At 37.6% G+C, this 15,557-nt stretch overlaps 2 protein-coding genes across 5 annotated transcripts in view; one reads left to right on the top strand and one right to left on the bottom strand.

The window, feature by feature from the left end:
• Positions 1-579: 579 nt before the first annotated feature.
• pms2 (PMS1 homolog 2, mismatch repair system component) lies at positions 580-11,805 on the bottom strand. The gene is made up of 15 exons (XM_062056070.1): positions 11,385-11,805; positions 8,811-8,950; positions 8,600-8,686; positions 8,429-8,531; positions 8,160-8,343; positions 7,029-7,196; positions 6,865-6,962; positions 6,705-6,804; positions 6,540-6,624; positions 6,318-6,470; positions 3,753-4,545; positions 3,502-3,669; positions 1,495-1,595; positions 1,254-1,423; positions 580-1,181 (listed from the first exon to the last, which is right to left on the bottom strand). Exons 1-15 carry the CDS (start codon positions 11,405-11,407, stop codon positions 1,035-1,037), a joined length of 2,520 nt encoding a protein of 839 aa, XP_061912054.1. The 5' UTR covers positions 11,408-11,805; the 3' UTR covers positions 580-1,034.
• Positions 1,260-15,557, top strand: part of eif2ak1 (eukaryotic translation initiation factor 2-alpha kinase 1) — a 35,854-nt gene continuing 21,556 nt past the window's right edge. For 2 of the 4 annotated variants that reach the window (XM_062056072.1, XM_062056071.1), the window contains exons 1-7: positions 11,986-12,331; positions 13,065-13,232; positions 13,330-13,466; positions 14,243-14,286; positions 14,429-14,528; positions 14,633-14,713; positions 14,804-14,897. In XM_062056072.1, the coding sequence (XP_061912056.1) occupies positions 12,169-12,331; positions 13,065-13,232; positions 13,330-13,466; positions 14,243-14,286; positions 14,429-14,528; positions 14,633-14,713; positions 14,804-14,897 (787 nt within the window). In that variant the 5' untranslated portion in view covers positions 11,986-12,168. Of the gene's footprint in view, positions 1,435-11,985; positions 12,332-12,567; positions 12,936-13,064; positions 13,233-13,329; positions 13,467-14,242; positions 14,287-14,428; positions 14,529-14,632; positions 14,714-14,803; positions 14,898-15,557 lie in introns of those variants that run through there. The other 2 variants (XM_062056074.1, XM_062056073.1) reach the window with 2 other exon arrangements.

Below are 15,557 nucleotides of genomic sequence, written 5' to 3'. Positions count from 1 at the left end.
AGTTCAGTGATGCAAATGCATGTCAAGTTGATCAACAGATGGTATTATTCTGCAGTGCAATAACAGTACTGAAATGAAGGCTAAAAGGGCATTAATGGGAGCCTTAAAAAAAGGGGGGAAAAAAGAAGTAACTAAATAGTTACTTTTCACAGTAACGCATTACTTTTTGGTGTAAGTAACTGAGTTAGTAACTGAGTTACTTTTGAAATAAAGTAACTAGTAATTGTAACTAGTTACTGGTTTTCAGTAACTAACCCAACACTGTGTATGACTATCTTGTTTTATTAAGTAGTGTAATTGGTGTAGGTCCAAACTCTTCTATGAAAATATTTCAAATTATTTATTCATATGTTCAATCAAACATCCATTTGACTATATTTCAGAACTGTAAACCAATGTTTGCTATATTTAGTTGTAGGTAAGCTTAATTAGTCAAACATTAATGGCGGATAAACACATTCCAAAATACAGAAAAATATGATACATACTATATGTATTTTTTTACACATAGGGGTCCCTGAAATAGAGCCTGCCAGTGTCCACAATCTGTCCCGTGGGTCATCCCAAATTATTATAATTAATTTTGAAAATCTGTCCTGTCCTGTCGCTTAAACAAAACATATTGTTGATGTAGAGGCCCATATCTGCTGTACAGATTTACTTAACAAAAAAGAAATGTGCAATACTTCTATTGTTGCCTTATTTGTATTTGACTTTATTAAATGTTTAAATATATTTAGTGTCTGGCGTAGCCAAACCAGAACCGGAGGAAATAGAAAGAAGGGACAAAAGAAGACAGAGAGGGAAATTGCTAGGACAAAACAAAAAACTTTTTTTTTTCAACCCATATGTTTGGCGACAATTGGTTTACATATAAAAAGATACTGTGTTTTATTGTTAACCACATATAAAAAAGATAGTAAAACAAAATTCTGCAGTCACAAATATAATCTGAACTAAATCTATACAAGATCCATCCTCAGTTTTGGATTAATCCGTGCATGAGTGGGTTTAAGAAGGTATAGTTCTTGAGGCTATAATTCTTGTGAGATGATGTCCAAATTGACCAGGTGTCTCATAGTGGGTCTGCCGTGAGGACAGTTCCACGGCTGCTCAATCTCACTCATGTGAAGCACAAGTTTCCTCATCTCGCTGGTACTCAGTGCTGTGCCGATCATCACCTGGGGAAAAACATGGCAACAATGTCTATAGGATTTCGAAAATGTTGTCTATTGTCACTGGTGTAAACTTACAGATTTCCGACAAGCCCTGGAGGCGAACATCTGCCTGACACGCGATGGTCGACACATGACCCCTGGGCTGTCACTCAACATGAAGATCAACTCCTCAATGTCTGCTGGGCCGAATGTCCAATTCTTGCTTGTGGGCAGAGATACCAACTTGACCCTTTCCATCACCTGAGCTACATTGACGGTAAGGTGAAATATTTTTTAAAATGTGTATCAAATTTAAAACATGATGAAATAATCATACCATCTTCATCAATCAGAAATTCAAAGCCATTCTTTTTGAAAATATCAATGTTTTCCATGAGTACGCACTCATTGACAGCAGTAAGGTGAAGTTTCTGAGGGCTGCAAAAATAAAGGAAACATATTATTGTATTAATGACAACTAAAATGGTCGCTGTGAACATGAAGAACGATAAATACTCGCATTGACCTGAATAGACAAACAGTATTCGTCTAAAAAAATCGTATAGTCAGGGTTTAGAGCAGGGATGTCAAACATGTGGCCCACGGGCCTAAAGGTTCAATCCGGCCCGCGAGATGAGTTTGCTAAGTGTAAAATTGAGCTGCATTTTCAATGAAAGAAACTGCCGTTCTAAATGTGTCCACTGGATATCGCAGTAGCAATTTTGTTAAGCAAACAATAGTTTGTACCGAGGCGAGCAAATATATCAAGCAAGAGGTACACGTTAAAGCGGGGCTGCGACTCCTTCCCCTTGACCCAACGTAAAACCAACAGGAGTTAAATAAATAATTGGTAACCCGACTTAAAATGCTGCATGAGACACTGCACATTAATAGCCATCCATCCATCCATTTCCTACCACTTGTCCCTCTCGGGGGTGTTGGAGCCTAGTTCTGTGAAAATTATTGTCTTCTGTGCAAATTTAAGAAAGTGAACCGTGTGTGATTTACTGCAATACTTTTAAGTTTGTATTTTTGGTTTGTTAAAATTGTTCACACATTGCACAGATTTTATTTTTTCTATCAATACACAGTGATGCCTAGAAGGCATCACTGTGTATTGATAGAAAATTGAATTGAATTTCTACCTCAGTTTGTATGGTTTGGGTTAGCACAGGGTTAATATGTGGAAATGACAAATGAGGTAGTCGATACACAGGTTTTTATTTATGCTTTATTTTTTATTTTGATTTTACCCGTCTGACCCACGTGGGAATTAATTTTCCTCAATGCGGCTCCTGAGTTAAAAGGAGTTTAAAGATTATTACATGCAAACCAACAGATGGAGCCAATCAACAGAAAAAGAGTCATGAATAAAATGTTAGGATAATGGTGATCAATGAAGCAAAGTCAAATGTCTAGAACAGGGGTGTCCAAACGTTTTTCACTAATGGATGCAGATTGAAAAATCAAAGGAAGTGAAAGCTATTTGTTATTTGTCACTTTCAAAACCAGTACACTACATATATTTGTAAAATTAAAAAATAACCTGCATGTCAACATTGTGTATAGCGTCAACATGTGAACATTTTCTCGTTACATTACACCTGTTTGCTCTTTTAATCCACTTGTTATTTTAGTGCTGTCAAATGATTTTTTTTAATTGTCTTGATCACACTTTTGAATTGTGATTAATCATGATTAATCCCACTAAATTACTTGCCTGCATAATTTAACTTGAAAAAAATAACCCAATATTTTGAAACAATGCAATTTCGTCAGAATGTCATATACATGTATTTTTAAAAATGTTTTACTAAATAATCTATTTGCTCAAAACTTGGTAACAGAATTATTTAAAGTCTCATCAGGGTTTATTTTGAAGCAACATTTGTCACAAAGCACACCAGTAGGAGTTCCCTCACTCATCTTTGCACTGATGTATGTATTGACCTGATCACTGACTGTGTAACAACCTACGCCGCCTTTCAGGTAACCATCTGCACTTAACGTTAAGGAACAAATTAGGTGATTATTATACGTTGATACCGGTAAAAAATGTTTTTAATTAATCACATGTGGTAAGTCGTTAAATCGGACAGCCCTAGTATTTTTAAATAGTTTGTTTGGTAATATTTATAGAATGTGCCGTGGTCCCTTAAAAAAATTAGCTGCGGGTCGCACTTTGGACACACCTGGTAAAGAGAAAGCTAAGAAATATGATACCCTGTTATATTTCAATCTACCAGTTGTTGTCCGTCAACATGATTGTTTAAGTTCAGGGTCACACCATAATCAGGTCAATACGAGTAATATTTTTAGAATGCTACTAGATTTTGCTTCTTACGCTATGAGTTTTTGTCCTTGGAGCACCGTATGTTGCTGCAGCATCTCAAAGTTGTATTTTTCATCGGTGGCATGCTGGTCGATCATGAAGATGTCAGAGTTGAGCTTGGTGATGATAAAGCCCAAATTAAACTGTCCAACAATCTCCATGTCTTTGAACATGTCTTTGCTATTGGAGCGAGTACAATGTAAATAAAAACAATCAAATTAGGCAGAAATGTTACCTTCAAGCATTAAAGTATGGGACTTTACCTGATCGCCTTTTTTAGCTCTTCCTCTGCACTTTGGTTTTCTCCTGGGTTGATTTTGGCCCTGAAGCGTCGGTAGCAAAGCTCCTCGCAGGCTTTTTGCTTTTGGTCCTGCAACCTCCTTATCTTCTCTGCTAGTTCTTGCAAGGAGAAGTAGTGAGGCACCATCCTTCTTTGTAAGCAGACTGGAACGTCCACCACAGAAGAGGACACAGACTTTTTCTCTGAGGGGGAACCTGAACTCTCTATCCTGGCCCTCTTAAGATCCGGACTAACAGTTAAGTGCTCACTGTAAGTGGTAGAATCACTCTGTAGTTCCATCTCCTGGAGAACTTGATGGCTTTTCGTCATTGAGGTTTCATTTTCGACTCTGAGTCTTTCCATGTCATTCTTCTGATCACCTAACGAAGGACTGTTGTCACAGCTGGACAGAACCATGTTTTTAGAGTCAATATCATTGCAAGAAGACCCCTTGCCATACCTGAACCCATCTAGCACTGATCTCCCCACCGAGGAGTAAGGTGTGTTTAAGTCCCGTGTGGGCTCTGAAGGAGATTTTATGCTTAGATTGCAGGTCGGGGATTTTACAGTGTCGTTGAAAAAAGACTGAAGGGTTTTCTGCTTTGGGCCACTGTTGCTGGATTTCATCGAAACATTTGAACTGTTACTTGAAAAAGCAGCCTTCAGACCAGACAGATTTAGGAATGCCTTTGGGCTCTGCATCACTGGTGTCTGGTTTTCTTCAGGTTCTGGCATGTTTTCATCGGATGGAGATATATGCATTTTGGATGCAGTCACTGCAAAACAAGTGGGTTACAAATGGGGTTACAAACCATGTATAGCAGTGGTGCCCAAACTTTTTGCCTTTAGTCTAGCTAGGGAGGTGACCACGAACCCGATGGGCATTCTGCAAGAGCTATAGCATTCCTCTGTGGAGAGAGGAGAACCTTCCAGAAAGACAACCATCTCTGCAGCAATCCACCAATCAGTTCTGTATGGTATAGCGGCAAGGCAGAAGCCAGTTCTTAGTAAAAAGTTTGCCAAAATGCACCTGCAAGACTCTCAGACCACAACAAAGAAAATCCCCGGGTCTGATGAGACAAAGATTGAACTCTTTGGCGTGAATGTCAGGCACAATGTTTGAAGGAAACCAGGCACCACTCATCACCAGGCCAATACCATCCCTACAGTGAAGCATGGTGGTGGAAGCATTATGCTGTGGAAATGTTTTCCAGCGGCAGAAACGGGGAGACTTGTCACGATAGAGAAAAAATAATGCAGCATCTAACCTGATGGACCTTGAACGGTGCTGCAAAGAGGAATGGGCAAAACTGTCCCAACATAGGTGTGCCAAGCTTGTGGCATCGTATTCAAAAATACTTTAGGCTGTAACTGCTGCTAAAGGTGCATCAATAAAGTATTAGGCAAAGGCTGCGAATAGTCCAATTAGCTCTTCAAATAATTAGTATTCACAGCCTTACATTCTCTCTTCTTATAGCCAGACCTGTGTGTTTATTTTAATACCTGACAGTTTCAGCTACAACTGTGGCCTTCCTCAGAGGAAGAATAAAAAATTGTAAGGCTGTGAATACTTACGTACATGTGATTTTTTCTTAGTTTTTAATTTTTGACAAATTTGCTAATATTTTTTTTAAAAACCTTTTCACTTTGTCATTATGGTGTCTGTAGAATTTCGAGGACTAAAATTAACGTATTTCATTTTGGAATAAGGCTGTAACATAACAAAATGTGGAAAAAGTGAAGCGCTGTGAATACTTACCGTATGCACTGTAAATGTGAAACACGAATAGCCTAAATCAAAATAATTAAGTCGTTTTATTAGTGCAAAAAAGATGGATAAATGTAGGGGCTGAATTTGGACCTAAGCATAGTTTTGTTATTATTATTTGAAGCCTCGCACCATTTTTCGGTCACTTTTTTGTACATTTCTTTATTGGTGTGAAGCAATTTTAATACAAATTTAAATCAAACTTGAATTAAATTTGATGCAGGTTTTGGGCTAAAATTATTTACTGGGAAATAAATAGTTCAATAATTTATATTTGAGTAAAAATATTTTAAAAATTCTGCTAACCAAGCTGTACACAGATTTCTCTAAGTCATATGGGTGTCCCAATCCAATATTGATATCAGCAAAAAAAAAATGTATCAAATGATGTCAACTTGCATCTAAACTGTCTGGTATAAGCTCCGATACAAGCAGTCCTGCAGCACGTTTACTTATTCAAAGCTGGACAGCCAGTTAACATCCAAATGTCCTCCATTAGGAACACAAGGTTGGTCTTGTCTTGTATTTTAGTCAGGTAATTTACTAAAGGTAAACATGGTAGGCCATAGGCTACTAAGACATATCAGCTACACAACAGCTGAGCACACAATAGCACAGAAGATAGTGTTTTCATACCTACCATTGTTCTCTGTTTGATTGATTTAACTTGCTCAAACATTTTCTAACATTCAACATTAGAAAATATCAGTATTGGCTAATACTGAAGGCTCAATATCGGTAGTGAGAAAGTTGTATCCAAATAAAGTAATGCCATCTTACTGTTGCTGGGTATGAGACCACTGTTCAGGCTGAGTTTATTCACACCAGCCTCAAACATGCTGATGAGAGAAGACTTAAGGATAGCCAACAAGAGTTTCTCTTCCTGAAGGAAGATCTGCCGCTTGTCTGGCGTTACGTTGACATCCACACACTCTGGAATAAGAAAGTTACACTTTTAAAGTGATGCTTCATGAATCACTTTATTAATTACTGGATTATTACCTGAAGCAACCTCTATATTCAGGGCGACAAATGGATACTGATGCCTGTTGTACATGTGATAAACCTCATTGACAAGTTTATTCACCTGTAAGGTGAGAAGGACGAAGCAAAATTGAAAGTTAGTAAAACCCCTGTTAGGGCTTTCTTATTTAATCCGACACACACCTTATGTGGGTCACATGGTCGCTTGTTTACGAAAAAGTATTGTCTGTCTGTGGCACTTCTTCCAACACCATGGTCGGCTTGTGACACAAACCCTGTAATGCTGCAGAAAATTCTGCTATGTCAGTACATGAATCCGAAGCAACGCAACAGTGCTCCTCACCTAAAGAGCTTTTCAGGGAGTTCTGCACCCTTAAGTCCATATTCTTCCATGACGTTTTCAGTTGGGGACACTTGGTGAAAATGTAGAAGGTTCTGAAGCTGCAAAACATGGACGACATAGTCTGATATCTCACAGAAATAAATACAAAATCGAATTTTCCCAACCTGTTTGGTCCCAAATATTGCTCCTATGTTGTCTCTCATATTTTGACTGCCGCTTGTGCTAACGACTGTGTTGCGCTTCCCTTGTCCACTTTGGTTGGAGCAGGTAATGCGCACTCCTGTGGAGATGATGCAGTAGGACTGCAACACATGCACCATTTTGGTAAACTCCTAAAAGAAGATGACAAAAAAAAACACTAAGACATGCTCTGTTTTACCTTTGGGATATATGACGTGGCTTCGTGATAGCCAATATTCAGAGCCAATATGATATGGAAATCATACTCCTATCAACAACTGTAGTATAAAACATCTTCACAATCTAATAAAATCTAATATGAAAGGCTTTGGCAAAAATGTCCACATTATTCTATATAATTATTTATTCTAACAATATGATTATTGTGATTGTCTGCTCAACCTGTTGCAGTACAATTCTACGCCCTTGCAAAATACAAGAACAATAATAAACATTTTATTAAATGAATACCTTGAAATACTGTAAATGGCATTGATATGGTGTGTACGGGATATACATAAACAGTGGAAACATAAAAGTAGTACCTCAACTTACGAGCTTATTTGGTTCTGTGACTGCACCCTTAACTCAAACTACTTGTATTTTAAATCAACGTCTCCCATTGAAACAAATTTAAATCAATTTAATTGGTGCTTGGTCCTATCAAAACAGCACAAAGAGCAGTGATACGCTAAAATTGCTTTGCCAAATTGGTGACACGCTTGGCCATGTTTTGATGATTTATTTCTTCATTTCAATAAATATAATCTGCTTCTTTTTCTCAGCACATTTCTTCACACTTATTCTTTTTTCCCATGGTTGGAAAACAAAGTTATGTCCATCTTTAGCTATAAGATAATCCTAGCGAGTAAGGGACAATGTTTTGGGTGGAACTAACGGGGTTTACTGTGGCATTCACAATGCCAACTGATGGCGGGGATGCTTGTAACTCAAATGTTTGCTTACAATTTAAACAATAACAATTAGCTGAAATACAGCTCTTATCTCAAAACACTCTTAAGTTGGGGCACTCTTAAATTGAGGTACCATTGTGCATGCTCTGGCAATATTTGTGTATACTAGTAGTATGTGTAATTTAATCTTCAAGTACTAACCCTCTTAATATTGCGCTGGAACTCCTTGTGTCGAACAGGCAGAGTTAGGAAGAGTTGCTGTAGGCTGACTGTGGTGCCTTGCTGCCGGGGATGAGGTAGTCGCTGAACCAAGTGACCTTTGTGGTCAAACACCAGTTTTGTCCCAACGGGGCTGGACTCATGGCATGTCACCACACTAAGCTCACTAGCAGGAGGGTGACAAAAGTTAAAATAACCCAAGTATACTGCATTACACAAGTTTAACTCAATTTATGGAGATTTTCTAATACCTCAGAGCACATAATGAGCTGAGGGCTTCACCTCTGAAGCCAAATGTGTCCACGCGGACAAGATCAGAGAAGTCTCTCAATTTTGAAGTGTGATGTTTTAACGCTGTGGGACAAAAGTTCACAAATCTTCATGCTACCTTCTTTAACAGCACAGATTAACTTGATACTTACTTAATGCTTCAAAATTGGCTTCCTCTACTCCTTTTCCATTATCGGACACTTCCACTAGTTCTATTCCATGCTCCTTTAGCCTGACATCTGGAGTATTCCGGGAAATGACAATAAGCAACAAAAACATAGTGTACAGTATTGTGCTGAATGGAAAAGCTAACACAATTCATGAGCATAATCATACATTAGAGAGTTGCCTATTTTGTCTTACCAACGTTGGTAGCTCCAGCATCAATGCTGTTTTCTACCAGTTCTTTAACTGCTGTGGCCAAAGTCAGCACCACCTGTCCTGAGCAGATTTGATGCACTGAGTGCTTGTCAATGGCTTTAATGGCTCCAGCAGGTTCCGAGCTATTAAAAAAACAGTAGCTCAATGAGATCGACATATTTTAGTTATTTTCTTAACTAATTTCAAACAAGTAATGTTTAGGTTGTTTCAATACTTTTTGGAATAATGCATATCATTCACAATCCTTATGAGAGACACTTAAGTATTTTTTTTTTGCATTCTAATTTGTAATATTCTGCTCGTTCTGGTTGGCTAGCAATTACACGAATAGAAGTAATCAATTTTGCCTGAATATTAACCAAGTGTAAACAATATTGTTATTATAAGCATTTACGCAGAAAAACTATTTTAGCCGCGCTGTGATCTAAGAGACCGCTAACGAGCTTTCCCTTGTGGATCATTAAAGTTTGTCTAAGTCTAAGTCTAAGTGTAGCTTCAGTGTTGACATACTGAACTGCTGCTCATGATTGCCTGTTAGCTGCTAAAAGTTGATTTTAGATTATAAATAGTGTCTCTCCTCTGATCAGAAAAAAGGTTGTGGCCATAAAACGAGAAGTTGGTCCTCTGTGACATTCAACTTCTACCCGGATATGGCGAAAAAGACACAAAAAGACGCTATTGAGCGGCACCTGCTTTTTTTTTTTTAACTCATTGCAATGATTATGATTAATTCTTCATCTAAACAGCAATATTTGAACATCCCATCAGTCGGCATCCCCTTGAGAGCAGACATTGTACAATAAGAGCTTTTTTTATTATGTTTGTTGTCTCTCATGAAGTCTGCCATGATGAGTAGTGTTGTTATTGAAGGTAAATGCAAACGTTGTGATGCGTCCATGGAAATATGCCGCGTATGCTTAAAATTATCAAAATATGTAAATATTACACATTATTATTATTGTGACCGTTACTACATTACATATATACTTACAGTGTGTATATAAAACCTTGGAACAAGGGAATACTTTTTGTTCATATTTTACATAGTCTTATAATAATGAATGTATAGAGTTAAATTGTTCACAAATATCCATCCATCCAGCTTATTCCCTTCGGGGTTGCGGGGGGCGCAGGAGCCTATCTCAGCTACAATCGGGCGGAAGGCGGGGTACACCCTGGACAAGTCGCCATCTCATCACAGGGCCTTGTTCACAAATAAACTTGATGATAAAAAAAATAAATTCCGTCTTAAATCTTTGTCCTGCATTCATTCCTCTGATTATTATCTCTATCAACAAATTAAAATCAAAATCACAAAAGCATTCTATTATCTCCAGTATCGCACAACTTTAACAAAAAATATATCAATTCTGCTTTCTCTGGCTACAGGAGTCCTTCTCAAATAGTGGACCGGTCCCCACTGGGGATGTGTGTGACCCCAGGAAACATGCTTTATCAGTATAATGCTTCAAACCCCCACTTCGAAAAGCTGTGCACTGCAAAACGTGCTCCAAAAAAAAAGAGCACAAATTGTTGTATTCATTTTTGTTTTGTAGGTTAAAGTGTTATACATATAGTGCTCCTGAGTTAATGTTGCTGATCAATAAGAATTTATTTTTATTTATTGAGTTATTTCTATTTTTTTCAGGATCAAATGGTTCAAGTTGGTCAAATAATACCTTCCATCCACCCACTTTCTACCGCTTGTCCCTCCCGGTTTACGGGGGTGCTGGAGCCTATCCCAGCTGCACTCGGGCGGAATGTGGGGTACACCCTGGACAAGTCGCCACCTCATCACAGGGCCAACACAGATAGACAGACAAAATTCACATTCACATTCACTCACTAGGGCAATTTCAGGAAAATTGATGCACTTTAAATCTTGTCTGTTACAGACTAAAAAACATTGGATATTCTTGTTTTAATTTCAGGCAAATTGATGCACTTCTTGTATGTTGCATACTAAAAACAATTATGATCTACTGTACATTTCTGTTTTCTTTAATGTTAATAGGCTACAATGGTTATGAAGAGATATACTTATAACAATTTTTTTGACAAAATATACTACTTATAGTCAGGGCGAGGTGCTAAATGTTTTCTTCTTCTAATATTCAGAAGCACTGGGCAACAGTAACACATCTGAAAATGTATTTTTCATAGTAAGATATGCTACTCAACAAAGCAAGAATAGTTTCGAATCAGGACTAACAAATCTAAGTGAATTTGGCTTATTATATATCAATATATATTCTAACTAAATGATTTTCAAACTCACATCTAGTGGTACGCCAAAAAAAAATATTCAAACTGTGTGTAATGTTGCAGTGGCCAAAACTATTAAATATACATGTTTTGAGGGAAAAAAAGTCTTCCTTTGTTTTTAATGAATACTTAGGCATACTACACTACTGTATTTTAATGTTGGTCATTATGGTGGTACTTCAAGATCTAAGTGTTTTCTGGGGTGGTACTTGGTTAAAACAAACATTTGAGAACCACTGCTCTAACTAAAAGGACCTTCCCGAGGAGGCATAAATAAAGTAGCTAACTTACCAAATGTCAGTCATCTTCTTCATGAAAATGTGGCTGATTTGAGTCTCTAGAATGTCCAGAGCATGACAACAACAGGAGACCAAAACTATTATGTTTCTATCTATTATTATTTTGTGATAACCTGTTGCCTTTTTACTCTGTTATTATTGTCAAACATTTGAAGTAAAGCTAGCCATCACGTTGTAAACAAAAAAAACTGAGATTACAACTGTGCCGCGCACGGCGCAACCGACGCCCACTACTCCAAAGCATTACTATTGCGCAAATGTGCGCATTTTGATCGCGTAAAAAAAACAAATTATGAAAAAAGACAGACAACACACGAAAATATAATAACAACGAACATATACACAGACGTAAAATAAATATTCACACAAAATCGCTCATCATGCAAAGTTTCAACATCATGATGACCTAATGCGGTTTTAGGGTACGTGCACAAATGTCAATATTATGTTGAACGAAAAAAAACATTTGGAGCTGCCACTTTTCTTTCACATTAGTTATAATGAATTAAATAATAATATTATTTAAAACTTCATGTATTTATGTTGATGGTCTCGCCTTCTGGCAACAAATTCCATTTGCTTTCATGTTTGTGCTGTCAGACGGTCGTAAAAGACCTGACCAAAGATGGCCGACCGCCCAAATTGCTACTCGCATGGCCACTCCTAAGAGTTTTTAACGGCACCTGTGATGGAATATTTTTACTAACTTTTGGAATACATCGGTGTGAAATGTTCTTTGTTTCTTACTGGTGTTAATTTTGATAACGAGTATTAAAATGTACAGTTTAAAGTCCGCCAACAGGCTTTTGCAATCGGAGGAAAGTTCTAGCAGCAGTAACAAGCTTGTTTCACGAAACGGTCTCCTTAAATCCATCAGGAACAATGACAATAGTCTAACTAGTCTGGCAAGCAAAGAGGATGATGAGGTGGAGTTTGACAGTAAGCTGATTTTCCCCTTAATGCCTGTCTTATGTAAGAAGTAAACTGGCTATTCAGTATTAGCTTGGTGCTTCTGGCTTAATACAGTGAATGGCGTGTAATTAAGGCAGTAGTGTAGTGCCCTATAGGCGCCCCTTGACTATTTATTTACCTGTTTGTTTACATCATTTCTTAGTGCTGCCATTGATATTGAGTACAAAATGTAAATATGATGTTTTTTTGCATAATAGCTAAAGGTAAACCCAACCTCAATATTTATGTTATTTCTAGTAAGATGCTAACATGTTTTCGTAACTGCCCATGCAATAATGTAAATTGTCCTTAAACAATATAATTTGCCAGGCTTACTACTGGAATCGTGTTGTAATTTCAGATGAAAGAAGGGTAGAGAAGATTGTAGAACTCTGTTTGATGACATGAGTAGGTGGAGGTTTGGTGTGCACTGGCCCCTCAAGATAAGCATGGCTGATGTGCACGCCCCCGTTATGTATAAACAAGATGAGCATTTTTGCCCTAAAATCCAACAGTATAGTGCTGCTGTTAATGATAATGGATAAAGGAGAAAAACGAATTATTGAAATAATAGCAAAAGTCATTGAAGAAGGTAAGACAATTCCAATTGTGCGAAAAAAACATCTTGTGTATTTTTCACAAGAAATTGATGGGTCAAATTGTTTGTGTTCCATGTCGTATTCGTATAATTTCCAGCAGTCAATTTTCCCTGTATGTCCAGCTTCTGATACAGGCAATAACCTTGAAGTGTTGATGGCGGGCAGACGCTACCCGTCTGTCCAAGAGTTTGCCGCGGCGATCCCCAACCATCTTCTACTGGGTTCTCTCCTGGAGCACCTGTGCTTCCTCTACGAGAGTAATCCAGCTCGCTCTCGGTTGTTGTTTAAAGGTACATATACTGCAATGGATCCAGTGTACACCCTGCCTTTATATATTGTTTTTTACTGAAATTCCACCACAACTTGTTTTATTTTCCCCCCTGTTAGTAATTGGCCAGCGCTTAGCTTCTATGAACCTTCTCTCCCCTTTGGCCATAAGCGACGAGTTCAGCACTGTCAGACTTCAACACAACCGGGCCTTCACTGAGCTGCTACAAACCGCTAACTCCTCACTGTACCCACAGGTAATGGAACTCTGTTTTACTGGGGGCCATTTGAGGGAGAATTTGGTTGAGGCTGAGCCGCACAAAGTACTCACTTCAAAATCAGGTTTTAATCACTTAATGTGTTAACACTTCAGCTTTCTTAACGCAAGTTGCTGTTTGTGTTGCGCTATGTTTGTTGTGCTGTAATTTTTGTGTTGCACCGTTATTGCAGTTAGTGTCTAGTGGGATTCAAGATTGCCATATTATATTTAAATATTAGCCACGCAGGGTACACTGGCCGCAATTACACTAAATTATGAAGCTAATTGCCCCCATAATGTAATATTTTATCGACCTATAATTTTCGACCTTTATAGAATTATTTTTTTATTAAAATCAATTAATGCAATTTATGACTATGTGGTCGTTTATTTTGTCATTTTATTTTTCTATAATAATGTGTGGAAAACGTCACATTGTATCTACTATAGACCTTCTCACAGTGAGATGTATGTAGGTCAGTTTTATTTGGACTATGTTCATATGTTTTGTGTTTGTGACTCTACTTCTCACTGTTGGCCATATTTTTTTCTTTAAATTTTGATAAAGGTATTACTTTTTTTTTTATTGACGTTTGGCCTATAATTTGAAACCAGTTGACTTTTGTGATACATGGGCAGTACATTATTATTAACATTTGGATGGTGCTTTCTGGGATGATTTGTGGTTGTCTATTCCCATGCATTTCTAACATTATTTGTAGTCGCCATGTTTTACATTTTGATTATTCTTCGTGTTCTTGCCTTGTTCTACAGGAACAACAATGTCTTAGCATCGGCACACACAATCCTACTGGAAGGTAAATTTAACTCTTAAGCAATTATTAGCTGTCATCTGCTCTCTCGCACGTTCATACGGATCGTTTCTGCCATGCAATTGGCAAGTCTGGTAAATTAGTTTCAGGTACTGAATACGTGATGTTGATATTTGCCCGCCCACAGGCCGAAGGAAGGACTGTTTCAAGCACAGACGTCACGTTACCTTAGCGAGTTTGAAGAAATTGGTAGAATTGGAAAAGGTTCCTATGGAAATGTTTATAAGGTAACTCCTTTCTGTTGCTCGCTGTTCTGGCGTACGATTACTTTGACTCAATTAAGGAAGAAAGTTTAGTTAGTCAGCAAATTTGTGTTTCCTGTGACATTAAGGTGGTGAACAAACTGGATGGGCAGCTTTACGCCGTGAAAAAGATACTCATTAAAAAAGTCTCAAAGGAAGATTGCCTGAGGGTAAATTGTCATTTTGGTGGCTAAATGTAAATATATATATATATATATATTAGCTGACACTGAACTGTTTTATGGTTGCTGGTAATCAAGGTCTTGAGGGAAGTGAAAGTGTTGTCAAGCTTGCAGCATGTCAGTGTCGTCGGCTATCACACAGCTTGGATGGAGCATGTGCAGCCCGCAACATGTGAGTACACTGCTACTATTTTTTTTCTTTATAGAATTTAGGGATGTTCTGATCAGGGTTTGAAGCCGCCGATTCCAATACCGATCATCCATGAATGAGATTGACTGATACAAATACCAATTACATGAATTAACTGTATTTTTTAATAATGTATTTATGGTGAGTGCTATTGACAGTTTAAGAATATCAACACAATATTAAAACTACTTCCTTATTCCCATTGTATTACATACAATTGTTTGAGCAAAACAAAGTCAGTTGTACACAATAGCTAAACAAAAAAGCTATGACTCTTTTGAATTATTTTGCTTTTGCTTTGAAAGTCTTATTGTATCCAGAGAATTATTCAGAGATTTTAAACCTGAACAACAATAACACAATTATTTTGAGGAAAATAAATATATGAACCTAATCACTTCGATCATAACTGATACTACCTTTGGTATCAACACCACCAATTCATGGATTGATCCGCCCCCCTCTTCCCTGTCGTGTACTGACTGTGACAATGCTGACACACCAACACTAATTAATGTTATTGTTAATTCTCAGTTAACTGCTTTCTGCTACAACGCAGTTCCATCTGCTCTTCTTAAAGTTTACTAAGCACTTATTTTTTGGTGTTGTTTGAAACTAGCTTGGCTGTTAGCTGAGCTATTA

The sequence above is a fragment of the Entelurus aequoreus genome, linkage group LG08 (assembly GCF_033978785.1).
Source record: "Entelurus aequoreus isolate RoL-2023_Sb linkage group LG08, RoL_Eaeq_v1.1, whole genome shotgun sequence".
In the NCBI taxonomy this organism is placed as follows: Eukaryota; Metazoa; Chordata; class Actinopteri; order Syngnathiformes; family Syngnathidae; genus Entelurus; species Entelurus aequoreus.
This window is presented reverse-complemented; position numbering and strand designations above follow the sequence as displayed.